At 36.4% G+C, this 13388-nt stretch overlaps 1 protein-coding gene across 2 annotated transcripts in view; it reads left to right on the plus strand.

The window, feature by feature from the left end:
- MAP7 (microtubule associated protein 7) overlaps positions 1-13388 on the plus strand; it is a 131735-nt gene that overhangs the window by 88146 nt on the left and 30201 nt on the right. Inside the window, exons 5-8 of one of the 2 annotated variants that reach the window (XM_080390128.1) lie at positions 6331-6494; positions 7298-7409; positions 8300-8386; positions 10854-10964. In XM_080390128.1, the coding sequence (XP_080246254.1) occupies positions 6331-6494; positions 7298-7409; positions 8300-8386; positions 10854-10964 (474 nt within the window). The remainder of the gene's footprint in view (positions 1-6330; positions 6495-7297; positions 7410-8299; positions 8387-10853; positions 10965-13388) is intronic. The other variant, XM_080390129.1, reaches the window with a different exon arrangement.

Here is a 13388-nt window from a genome sequence, read left to right on the forward strand (position 1 = left end):
CCCTTCCCGCATCCTGCAAATTGGCCGCTCTTTCAAGTTGATTGGACCTTTTAGAGGTGTCTTCTGTTTCCTCTAGGCTCATCTTCTGATTCCTTCTGTTAGCAAGGCATCTGATGTATGTGTCTGTATGAACCATACTTTGCTGTGCTTTTAGAAGCACACCTGTGTTTTGAATAGGGCTTAACACCCCTAATTTTTACCTTGGAGTAGGCTTTTTTAACCCTTAAGTAAACTTTGATTTTTAACTCTAGAATATAATTTGTTAATTTCTGTCTGGTGTAACAGGAAAAAAAGTTCCTGTAAATTCATGAATAGGGACATGAAAATGAAATAAAAAGATGTTACTTTAAACTTTTTATTTTCCTGAAGATACCATCATATATCTAAGGATGCTAACTTATGTCACTGTATATGTATACCTTATAGATGGCAAAAACTGAGCCCTTAAGTTCATGCAATAATGTAGTGTATATAGGAAGCAGTGGACAAAGCAGATATTCTCCTTTGAGTGTCTCTAATAAGAGAAAACGTAGGCATTGATATTGCAAAAAAAAAACCCAAAACATTAAAATTTAAAAGCAGGAAAGACTATTTCCCCATCTGAAGAAAAAGTTAAATTAATGGAAATAAATATTACACTTTTTCTCTGAAAACAGATATATCACAAATCATGCTTTTATATACTAGTTAAATACTTGATCCAAGCATAAAATTAGTAGCTTCCTCATGTTAACAGATGGGTGTGTATTTTCTGTTGCCTTTTGCCTGTAACTTAAAGATGATAGAAAAAGATAGCTTTTATATTTGTTTGAAATGAGATCTATTTATTTTGTTATAATTTATTCCAGCCTAACACTTCCTTTTGCCTTGGTTAATCTATCACTAATGTATGTTTCTGTTGTTGAGTTGTCTCCTTATCACAAAAGTATGATTTTATCATCTCTGAGGAGCAGAAAGCTGAAGATTAGTGTTCTATCCAGAGGTTCAACATTCTGATTTTCTTCCCAGCAGGGAGAATGTATGTGAAAGTTAACTCTTTTACATACCAAAACAAACATATTTTCAGCCTTTCTCTTCCTGAATTTAATCTTGAAAGTTCAAATATACTATTTGCATTACTCTTTGTAAACGACATGACAGGGTGAAGCCTGTGGAAGTCGCCACAAATAATGCCCCAAGAAGATCTAACCGTTTATATTAATGACAGAAGCAGCAAACTATCTCTATGTCTTTTATAGGCAAATTAATATTCCAGTGACATCAGATACGGAAGTTGTTGGATATTTATTCTTTGCTTTTCTTAATTTCTCATATCCTTCAGAAAGTGCTTTATTTTCCGTAAAGAACCAAAGAGCCTTTTCATGCCAGGTTGCTATTGTAATTAGATTCCAGGCACAAAAGATCCAGTTGATCTCAGGATCTGTGGAAGTCTTCTGGCTCGCAGCAGAAGTGTCTTGTCTTGATATGATCAATAAGTGACTGCTGAGTAAAAGCCAACATGCTGCAGGTGATGAATTTCATGAGATACGTGCTACCAAGCTCCTTATTTGCTCTTAGTGTTTTCAAAAATAATGGATGTTTTAAAACTTCTCAAAATGACTTGGTTGAACTCTAGTTTCAAGCAACTACACTGTTTGGGTTACTTGGTGTGTTCAGGGTCTATGTAACAGGGTGTGTGCAGTGTTTGGTTTTTGTTTGTTTGTTTGTTTTAATTCATTTGTATAGCACCATGGTGACAGGATGTTGTAAGTCTGGAGCATTTCCTATGTGAAGGTGAGTAACTTAGACTGCAAACATATGATGTTGCATGAGGGAACAATCTAGTTCCATTCTTGAATGGTTAGGTAGGGAAGCTAAAGCTTGTAACAAAGATCAATAAAATTATGCAAATCCTGCATGCACAGTAAATGAAATGGACCCCCGATTTCCTTTTAAGAGGGGGTTAGGGAATTATTCTAATTTTTTTTCAAGATCTCTTTCTGTGACATCTACAGATAAACAATAAATACTGGAAATTAAGACTAATTGTAATAGTTTGTGCATGTTAGAATAAATTAAGTCCATAAAATTATAGACTTTGTTAAGTATTATAAGCTCAGCATCTGTATGTATCTGTGCAATGCTGTCTGCGGAACTGAAACAAACCTTCTGAACGTTTCTGTATCAGAAGTGAAACATATCAGTAGACTCAAATAGGAAACAATTCCGATGGTAAGAACTAGCAGGAAAAGCTTCACAGGAAGTAGTGATGGAGAAAGAATAGAAGGAGAGAGTAATATCTTATGCTCCAGGAATGTCGTTTAACAGTTATTTAACATTAATTTTTTTATTAGTTACAATTTATTATAATTAATTAAAATTGTGTGGCTTGGCCTAGTGGATGGTGTCCCTACCTGTGGCAGGGCGGTTGGGACTAGGTGAGCTTTCAAGTCCCTTCTAACCCAAACCATTCAATGATTCTATGATTACTACAGTCTAGCACTAATGAATAATTATTTGAGGAAGAAGAGGAACATGATAACCTAGTGTTGAAATGGGAAAAAATATTCAAATATCATGTTGTTCACAGGGTATTATTAGTTAGGTTCTGTTCAAATTTGGTTTTATGAAGTAAAATATTTTACCTGTTCTGTAAGTGTCTCTTTCCTTCCTTTTTCCTCCTCATGAGTAATAGGCATGATTTCCCAGCCTCAATGAGCCTTCTGTGAAACTTCTATCTTCAGACAGGTGTCCAGTATACAGTAATTTCTCCTGTTGATGGAAAAGAAAGAATTAATTTTTGGAGAAAATATATCCTAAGCTAGGAGTATGATTGTCAGAGAAACAGAAATGTGATATTGCTCCAAACAGAATTGCAGAGGTCTTTGAAAATGAGACAAAAACTTTTGAATGTAATGTGTCAGCCAGCACTTTGGTTAAAATGGTCATGAAGCATCATCCAAATAGGTAAAAGTTAATACGTTTGTGTGTTTTGAATAGGAGGATCTGAAGTGGTCCTGTCCTGTAATAATAAAGTGTTAAATTTATCTGACATTTTCATCAGAGATTCAGGAGAAAGGAGGAGTTAACATGAAATGTTTGCAATGCAGAATTCAAAGATTAATGATACTCTTTTTCCCTTTAAGTGTAACTACTTTTAGAAATGTCTTTTGCCAGCTTTTAGATGGTATTAAAGATAGGAAGTATATTTTCTTTAAAAAAAAAAAAAAAGCAGCTGGTTGAATTTAACTGGGTTGCTGCTTTTAGAGAACGTTTTCCTCATTTGCTGAAGAAAACGTGGTAAATGCATGTTGAATAAGTGAAAAGAACAGTATAGCTCACTAATGTGGCTGCCTGTTCTTGGGCTGTCCCTATTCTGCAATCAGCTATGCAGAAGCTAATAGGAAGAGCAAGCTTTTGCAAAAATCACAACCTTTCTGGTGACAGGCTGACACTGGTTCTGCCCAAGGCATTGGTTAGTGAAGTTGGATACTTAAGCAGAAGGCAAAAAAGGAGGACAGCACCTCAGAGGTGGTGAGTCTTACGTTTCAGTTGTTCAGGATGTAACCCGAATTGTTGAAAAAGGTGAGCTCAGGCTGAGCCCTTTGCTCAGTCTCCCCTGGACATGGGCAGCAGAAAGATAGCACTGTGAGGGGTCATGTAGTTCCAGAAGGGTGGACCGTACTGAGTCATCTCTCTGACCATCCGTTCTCTTGGTGAGCTATTGGCTCTTGAGAAGGGGCAGCAGATGCATGTTTCTGGTTTACAAATTAATCTTGTGTTTGGAACACCAATTTTGGCTCTATTTATGTTCTAAGTCTTTAATACAGAAGGAGGAGCCTTTGCAGATTTCAGTTGGCCTGGAAGCTGCTTTTTCTGCCATATTCTATTTTCTGCCTTAGTCTGCAGTTTACATTTCTCAAAGTCACTTAACTAAATTAGCATAGAAAAGTATTTCTGTAAATCTTCCACTGGCTCTTGCATTAGTGACACCTACAAGTGTAAAATACTTCTCACAGCTATTGTTACTAATTATCTAAGTAACTGTACTGTTTCTTGTTGCTGTAATTACTCCAGCTATGATTGTTAAATTCCCTGCAAACACCTTGCTGAACTTTCACCCATCTTGCCAAGAGGGTGTCTTATGATCGTGTGTAGCTGCTGAACAAACATCTCTCTGCTAGTTTGTATCCCACAGCAAAGCTAAAGGTGCTGTCTGCTTTTCTCAGAAAAAGTATTTGGCATCTGAAATGGTAGAGAGCTGGGTTCTTGAGCTGGTCTGTTCAGGGTAGGGATTTTTTGTGAGATTGCATGTAGGTTTAGAGTGTACTCTAAATTCTTTATTAGGCGAGGTGGGATTTGTTTGAGTAGGTAGGGAAGTGAAGAAGAGCAATTTCATGAAGATGAGTCGTAGAGTTCTAAGAACTGATTGCAATGTCTGCTCTGAACATCTACCAGCAATTGGTTTTTTTTGGGGTTTTGATATGTTGTGTCAACAACACTACAAACATCTTGGCTAATTGAAGGCTGGAGTTGCTGTTCTAGAGTATGTGATTGTAACAATCAATAGACTTTCTTTTTTTTCTTTTTCTTTCTTTTCCCTTCCCCCCCTTCCCCTCTTTTTTTTTCTCTTTTCTCTCTTTCTTTCTCTTTTCTCTCTTTTTCTTTCTCTTTTCTCTCTTTTTCTTTCTCTTTTCTCTCTCTTTTTCTTTCTCTTTTCTCTCTCTTTTTCTTTCTCTTTTTCTTTCTCTTTTTCTTTCTCTTTTTCTTTCTCTTTTTCTTTCTCTTTTTCTTTCTCTTTTTCTTTCTCTTTTTCTTTCTCTTTTTCTTTCTCTTTTTCTTTCTCTTTTTCTTTCTCTTTTTCTTTCTCTTTTTCTTTCTCTTTTTCTTTCTCTTTTTCTTTCTCTTTTTCTTTCTCTTTTTCTTTCTCTTTTTCTTTCTCTTTTTCTTTCTCTTTTTCTTTCTCTTTTTCTTTCTCTTTTTCTTTCTCTTTTTCTTTCTCTTTTTCTTTCTCTTTTCTCTTTCTCTTTTCTCTTTCTCTTTTCTCTTTCTCTTTTTCTTTCTCTTTTTCTTTCTCTTTTCTCTTTCTTTCTCTTTTTCTTTCTTTCTCTTTTTCTTTCTCTTTTCTCTTTCTTTCTCTTTTCTCTTTCTTTCTCTTTTCTCTTTCTTTCTCTTTTCTCTTTCTTTCTCTTTTCTCTTTCTTTCTCTTTCTTTCTCTTTCTTTCTTTCACTTTCTTTTTTTCTTTCTCTTTCTTTCTTTATTTTGTTTTTTCTTTTGGTTTTTTCTTTCTGTTTTTTTCCCCCCTGATTGAATTAAAAACCCAGTCTCAGTCTTAGGTAGAGAACTTCCTTACATTGCTGGCCTTGGAAACTGAAAATCCTTTAGGCGCTTTGTTGTGCTGGTTCCCTGTTGCTGCTGTGTTATCAATGAGCTCCTTCTGTGTATGGTTTTGTAATGTGGTTCTCAGTGATGTTTGTCTTGTGACTGTCACGTGCATCTCTTCCTGCACTCCCATCTGTCAGTTCATGAAGATCCAGAGGTATCAAATGTCCAGAATTTATAAAAAGCAAGTAACAAGATTTTTTTAGAACACAAAAATTTCTGGGACCTGAAGCTTTCAAGACAGCGACGGGGAGAGGTCCAGAGTATCATATGTAAGTGGTTTCATATGGACCATTTTAGCCCGTGTTCCAGATAGTACCTTGGTGACAGTTCAGACCCTGATGGGGAGCCTGATTTGTCTTGATTAGCACTTCTGAAACATGTTTTTCAGAGCTGTGCAGCAGTGAAGTTATATGACAAATTAAAGTTCACCTTTAGACTGACTGTTTTGGTGGGTAACTTGTTTGCTTCTGGTCAGCTGTGAGTACAGTTAGCAGTCCAGGTGCTAGAATTTGTCATCCCAACCACTTCAATCAAAAAAAATCTGTATTGATCACTACAGCTATATAGTGGTGATAGTTTTATCTTTCTTTTTATTATCTATCTTTTTATGGTAAAAGATGGCAAAGAATTACATGGTTTGTGTAACAAGTGTGGTCACATACATTTGACTTCAGTATTTAGGTATTTTAAACTAATAAAAAACTTTTTTTCCACATAGAAACTATATGCTCAAATAATTTAACTATTCCTGGTGGTAATTCATAGTAAGTAAATTGAAATTAAATGAAATGAATGTATGACCAGGGTACACAATGTTTTAGTACATAAGGAGAGATTAGGATATTATGTATGTCCTCTTAAGAAGATGAGTTCATTAGTTTTTCCATTTAGCTTGGTTATTCAAATTGTATTAAATGATTCGTCACGTGTAGCATGTTAATACTTTTATTTTTGATTTTTCACAGCTGCAAGAGAATCAGTCTGGTTAGAAAGAGAAGAGAGAGCCCGGCAACATTACGAAAAACACCTAGAGGAACGCAGAAAGAAGCTAGAAGAGCAGAGATTAAAGGAAGAGAGAAGGCGAGCTGCTGTAGAGGAAAAGCGAAGGCAGAGAATAGAAGAAGATAAGGTAAGAATGAAAGTAATGAAAACACTTTTCAGCTTGCTTTTACCATAAGATATGGTACTACCAAACTTCTTTAAGAGCTGAAGGAAAGAATGCAACATAAGCCATGGTCAGTATGAGAGTGTATGAAAGGATTTTAAGAAAAGGATTTTACTTGCACAGATACTGCTTCTTGAAGTGCACTTTATGAATCAAATGCAGCTAAGTTGAGCATGTCTAGCTTACAGTGTATGGCACTGCACAAACTCTTGCAGAAAAATAAAAATTGGGTTGGTTTTGTATGGTTATCTGTTAATTCTTAGCTATTCAGTATAACAGTAGCGAAATATTAGGTGCCCTAACAAATCCTTTAAGAAAGTGTGTAATAAAATATGCTTTTGGCTGATTTGTCTTGGTTAAGCTGGCACACAGTGTGATCCTATGTAAATCAGCTCATCCTTGGTTGGGTGTTTTTTGTTTGTTTCCTATCTCTCCCACTAGTATTTAGTAGGTGGGAGATACAAGGTGGGCAGTAGCCCTAAGGTGTGTTTGTGTAGTGGCTGCCATAACAGAGCCACTTTTTTCTGTGCATTTCTGCAGTTCTCCAACAAATCTTACCTTTTCAAAATTACAGTTAATATTTTAACTTATTTATGGCTTAATTGCTGCTTAATCCTGTTGTAGCGTGTGTCTTCGTGGGCAGCACATAAACTTGAACACAACTCCAAGATGCCTGCTAGGTGTTGTCCATGTGTAGCAGGGTTTGTTGAGAAGATTAAGTTAAAAAACCCAATAGTATCCAAATGTATTATCCTGTTGCACTTAAGGAACGACATGAAGCTGTTGTACGTCGCACAATTGAAAGAAGCCAGAAGCCAAAACAAAAGCAAAACAGGTGGTCCTGGGGAGGAGCACTACATAACCGCATTAATAACACAGGTAAAGAGGGAGACTTGGTTTGCTAGCCAGTCTTCCAGCCCTGCCAGTTAACTGAAATTTACTTTGCTTCTGTTAAAACAATTCAGTGTATGCTGGTTTGAATTCTTTGCTTTTGATCTTATCACTGCTAGCAATGGCATGTTTCTGACATTTTTGTGTGGCAAAAAGTTAACAAGGAGAAATCTGAACAGAAGTTAAAACTTGTTTCAGGGGTTGAGTAATTATGTAACTCCTATCTTGCTACAGCTTCTCGCTTCTGCCGCTTTGCTGTTGTTTGTGTATGTGTGGGTGTGCTTGTGCTGTGTCAATGTTGTGATATGAGCTACTGTGTGCAAATAGTAAATATCATGGCTCAAAAAACAGGTCTAGTGGAAATGACCAAATACTGAGAATAAAACAGACACGAGGAAGAAAAATGGTTCTTTGTAATAAGCTATCTGTACCTTGTACAGATATTTTGGGAGCTAGAAGTCCCTTCTTTCCCCTAGAAAAACTTAGAGATGGGCAAATTAAGTTTAAGAGAATTTTAGCTATATGCTTTTTACTTTAATTATCTTCTCTAACTTAATCTGCCAATCATTAATGTGTATATGCCCTGTTAAATATGACTGAAACCCAAAAAAGAGAACTTGTCCTTTATTTCTTTCACCAGAAGCTGGTACTCAGAATTCTTCTCTCCCTACTTTAATGTATACATTTCAATTTGCCCAGCCTTTCATCAAGGAGGAAAAAAAACATTAAGAAAAGAATGCTCTGAAATCTTTGTTATATATAAGTTCAATAAACAGTTATTTTTCATAAAAGGTTATTTTTTTGCATAATTCTGTATAACTTACTTGATTTTTATTTTCTTTACTGTGAAAAATCATTGTCTTGCATTCTGTCCCTAGGTTATTTTTTTGAATCATCATTCACCTTTCTCGATTTAGCAGGCCTGGAGCACCACTTCAGATCTCTGGGTGGTGCTAGAAAACCTGGTACATAATTGCTGTGGTTTGTTGATTCCTTTACCCATAGCTAGTTCTCAGGAAATGAGATCATCAGTAACTAAACCACCCTCATGTAGTTGCAATGCATGCTTAACATCATGCTGATAGATTAGAACTGTTGTTAGTACCAGATTTTTTCATTATTACTTATTTTTACTATGGAGAGTTACTACTGGCTGACTCTAAAGATTTGGCACAATTCACTGAAATGAACCATAATATTCTGTCAACTGAAATTCAAGGAGACCCAATTCGAATATTTTGGTCTTTTCTAAAACCCTTTTGGCATACTACATATACACAGGATTTATAATTATTTTGCACATGAACACAGAGATATAACCAGTTGCACTGGCTGATGTGTTGCTTGTGGATATTTTAATATTTTTTTTAGAAAAATGAATTTGGCATGTTCTACATTTATAGGATTCATATTGCCAACACTTACACACAAATCCTCATGCTGAATTTCCTTCATTTAAATAACGTTAATAGACACAAGACAAATGTCGGCATACCAAATACAAAAGGTGACTTTTCATATTGTCATTTGGCATTGTCCGAAAGCTGGTTTATGCAGTACGTCCTTTATGCCAACTGTAGAAACCTTTTGGCTCTACTGATATCCTACACATTTTCTCAGCTATAGATTAAATATAATAAATCAAAAGCCCCATCCCATTTGCACAAATACTGTTCTGACAAAGATCTGTGGCACATGAAGCCTGAGTATCCTCTCTCCAGTACTGAGTCGCACACAGCGCTCTTCAGTATACCCCATAGATAAATGTGGGATAATCTTGCTAGCCTACAGAGGCATTGTTCTTGTCTACAATGTTTAGATTTTTCCTTTAAAAACTCACTTCTGAATTTTATCCCCCTTCCAATACCCAGTTTGCTGATTCTGTACCCTCACTGGGTCATTCTAACATTAGGCAAAGTGAGCAAATAATCACATGGGGTAGAGGAGAATCTTTCTTCATTCCAACCAGTTATAGTGAATCCTATACAGTTTATAGATCTGGGGAGAGTATAGGTACCTTTTGTATACTGTATTTCTATAAAATATTTTTTGCACACAGTGAGTGTACTTTAATCCACTAGGTCAGAACAGGTAAATAGAATGTTGGTGTACTTGTCATAAATAAAAAACTGAAGATAATATTTCAGCAACATCCTTCATGTTGTCAGCGTCCTGAGTTTGTATCTGCTTCCAAAATGGTATGTGGACATATTTTTGCACACACAGAATATGAATCAGCAGAGCATTTAGGCATATGCTCAAACCTCATTGCATTTGAGCATGGTTGAATGCTTTGCTGAGTAGTGCTGAGGTTCAGTACATGCTAAAATGTAAGCAAGCAGAATTGACTCTCCCAGCACCTTCTGAATGTCAAATTTCCAAATGGAAATTTGCAGTGGAGGACATGTAGGTGATGCATGTAGCTTTTTTTTTGCTTTTTTTTTTTTTTTGAGACAACAAAAAGCATATAAACAGCCTGTTCAGCTCATTCCTGTTCTTCTGCCATTGCTAGCAGACTTGCCATTCATGTGACACACATGTACAAAGTGCGTGTTACCTGTATTGAAATAACCATAACCATCACAGCCTCAGTAGGGTGCAGACGCTGCCTCTGCAGCAGTTGTGCAGGCAAATGATGCAATATTGCTCTAAAATGTACACAACTTAAAAGCAAAATAAAACCTTTTAGTATTGCATTGCATACATTCCAGGCACGTGCATTGAAAGCAGTGTAGCCTTCCACAGAGATTAATTTTCTTTATCTGCTAAGCTGTGTGCTGTTTTTGATTGACTAACTACAACTTCATTCACAGCAGGTAGAAAATGACTGCGGTGGGAAGTTTAGCACTTATACATAACTATGGGATTTTTAACTAAATCTTTTAATTCCTTTTGTGCTTACTCTTGCTTCCCTTGTGCACTAATCTTCCTTTAATCTTTTAGCATTGTATTAACATGATATTGACCACCTGCCTAGTAACAGTGCCCTGTCAAATGTCACATTTTATTCAGGTGCTAAGGGTTTTTTTAATTAACAACCTCACATTTCCCATCATGTTGGTCCTTCCCTGAAGCTTTCTACTGTAAGTCATGAGTAAGGTTTTTCTAAGTATATTGAAAGGAACAAGGAAATATCATCTTGTCTACTAGTACCCACTACAGATCCTCCATTAAATCCTTGGATTTCAACCTGATCAAATGATAATCAATAACAATCAATAAACAGAGTATTTTAAACATTAAACTTAAATGTTTTTGTGCCCAGTCTTTGAGTCAACTGTACAAAGTCTGCTGAGATTTCCATTCTATTTTGAAAGTTCTTTGTGGTAGAGCAGGAGTGACCTAGTCATGTTTTCCTCCTCCCGCTAGTGAGCTAGGAACTTGCACTACTGCATGTAGGCTGTCAATTAGCATTATCTCCATTTGTTTTAGATCCAGACAGGCGGTCTGTTTCAACAATGAACCTTTCGAAACATGTTGATCCAGTCATTAACAAGCGGCTCTCCTCCTCATCTGCAACATTACTAAATTCTCCAGACAGAGGTACAGTTTCAAAGAAAAAAAGGAAAAAAAAAAAAGCAAGAAAGAATGTTCTATATTGATGTATTACTTTACACATAAAACAAGCTTCTGAAGTCATTTTCTGTGCTTCATCTAAGTGGGAGTGAAAAGACTTCAAATGTGAAAAGTAAATGGTTGAACATTTTTTCCTGTGAGAAGAAATACGTATTTCTTGTTTTTTAAAACAAGAGAACTTACCTAAACAATTTTCCTTTAGCAAATGATAAAAGCAGTGCTTCTGTCAGGTTTTTAGTAAATGAGGTACAACTATTGAAAGAATACATTGCTCCATAGTGCATGCAATCATGTGTGACTTTTTATTTGCATTAGGCCATGTCATTATTTTGCTTTCCTTTCTTCTTTGGTAGTAGTTCTTGAATATCTAAGAACATGTTGCATGAAGCTTTTTTTATTACCATTTCTGGTTATTTTTATTGAAGAGGTATGGGTGCTTTTCATATAGTCTGTTTATTGACTTTTTGTGTCCAGTTACTTTTCAAAGATTGCTTTATTTCAGCGTATGTTTTTGATGTTTGCAACTCTACACAACTGATAAACCATCAAGCTTTAAAAAATTAACATAGCTGAATTGCTGCCTCTGTTCTGAGGATTTATGAGACTGAAGTATTGAGCTTAAAGGAGTTTTATAAAATAATGTCTCTTGTATGTCTCGTGCAAAGCCCTTTACAGAAAAGGACTTGGTAGGGTTGGGTTTTTTTGTCCTCTACTGAGAATGAGAGGTTATGTCCCATTTCAATCCAGACAAATGCGTGTTTTAAAAACCAATTTTTAGAATGGAATTTTGGTTGTGTTGAAAAACTGATTGGTAGATATCATTATTTTATGACTTAACCAAGTGCCATGTTTTAATGTGCATGCTTGTATGTGTGTATCTGGTTGACTTGATGAGCCATGTAGAATCTGGTAACTTGCATAAAATACAACATCATATTAGGAAATAACCTATTACAAAACTCCATATTTTTTTGTTCTAAATGTTGAAATTCAGTCGGTTTTGATTTTATTAGCTTTTCAGGTGTATATATATTTTTTTCCAATGCTTGCTGTTGTATGCCAGGGGATACTTCCTTGACGAAAGATCCTGTGGGGACAGGGGGAGGCATTAAATATGAAGGGTAGTCTCTTGTGGACTGTAACTCATTGTGTTGTAGGTTTTGCCATGAATTTCAAATTCAGCAGTTAGACTGAATAGTAGGCAGTCTAGCAGTGGGGGAAGGGAAAGAATATGGAAGTGATGGCCACATGTAAAAAATTTTAAAAGTTGAGGCATTCTTAAGAGCACAGAACTCTTCAGAAGTCTTTTGTGTCTTTGAGTCCATGAAAGGCAAATCCAAACACTGTAAATACCCTCTTTCCCATGCAAAGTCATATACCTAAACCTAGTTGAACATCTATCTGGAGAAGTGCCACTGGCCTCTCCGGTGGCCTCCACATCTTAAGGCAAATGCTTAAAGGAAAGCTCTGTCTGCTCCCCATTTCACCTTCCAGAGGGCACCCGAACACACTGTGCCTGTAGTGCATACTCCCACCTGCAAAACAGTGAGCTGGAGATGAGGATGATAAGCTTACCCTAAGTGGCTTATAGCTGTCATCAAGAACACATCTTCTGTTAAGCAGCACTTCTTTTCCATTTGAAGGACAGGATTTTTTTTTTATGGGGGGGGGGGGGGGGGGGGTTGGCCCAGCAAAAGACAGAAGTTTTCATTAACTAATTGCCTAAAAGACTGGTTAATTCCTTTCTAAGTATAGTATTGCTCTTTATGCCAGTTTTACCATGGGGCAGTCAGGCTTCTCAATATACTTTTAGTGGTACAAGTCTGAGTAGCTGTAACAAAACATGAATACGTACATTCAAGTGGAGAAAGTTGCTGTTGACCAATAAATTTGGTAATTGTGCTCTTTAAGGAAAGCTTAGCAACTAGATAATACTTTAGATAAGGTATGAATTACACACTATTAGTTTTCAGAAGGAAAACTCGCACCATAGCTGTCTTCCTTCTCATCTCTGCAGTGCTTTTTCTTTCAAACAGGTGGTGGTCTCAACCACTGCATCACCTTTTTCTGCCACCTTTATAGAAGAAATTCAGGGGCTCCAGTATTGTTTCATGTTGAAAGAGAATCTAAGCATAGAGTAGGTTTTTTCCCCATCTGCTCACCATGTTTGTGGCTCTGTATGAGCAGCCACCACTATTATCAGTGAGAGTCTCCTTCATGGTCCTCATCAGGAGGCCTGTTAAATCCCTGCTTCCCATTTGTTCCTAGAACTAATCAGATGCTGCTGTTTGCTCACTTGCAATTCACTCTGCCGCAGCTAAGACAACTTTCCAGTGTTCATTTTGTATATCCTGAAGACAAATACAGATTACTTTCATCAATTCACGGTTG

Source organism: Falco punctatus (assembly GCF_963210335.1).
Source record: "Falco punctatus genome assembly, chromosome: 5".
In the NCBI taxonomy this organism is placed as follows: domain Eukaryota; kingdom Metazoa; phylum Chordata; class Aves; order Falconiformes; family Falconidae; genus Falco; species Falco punctatus.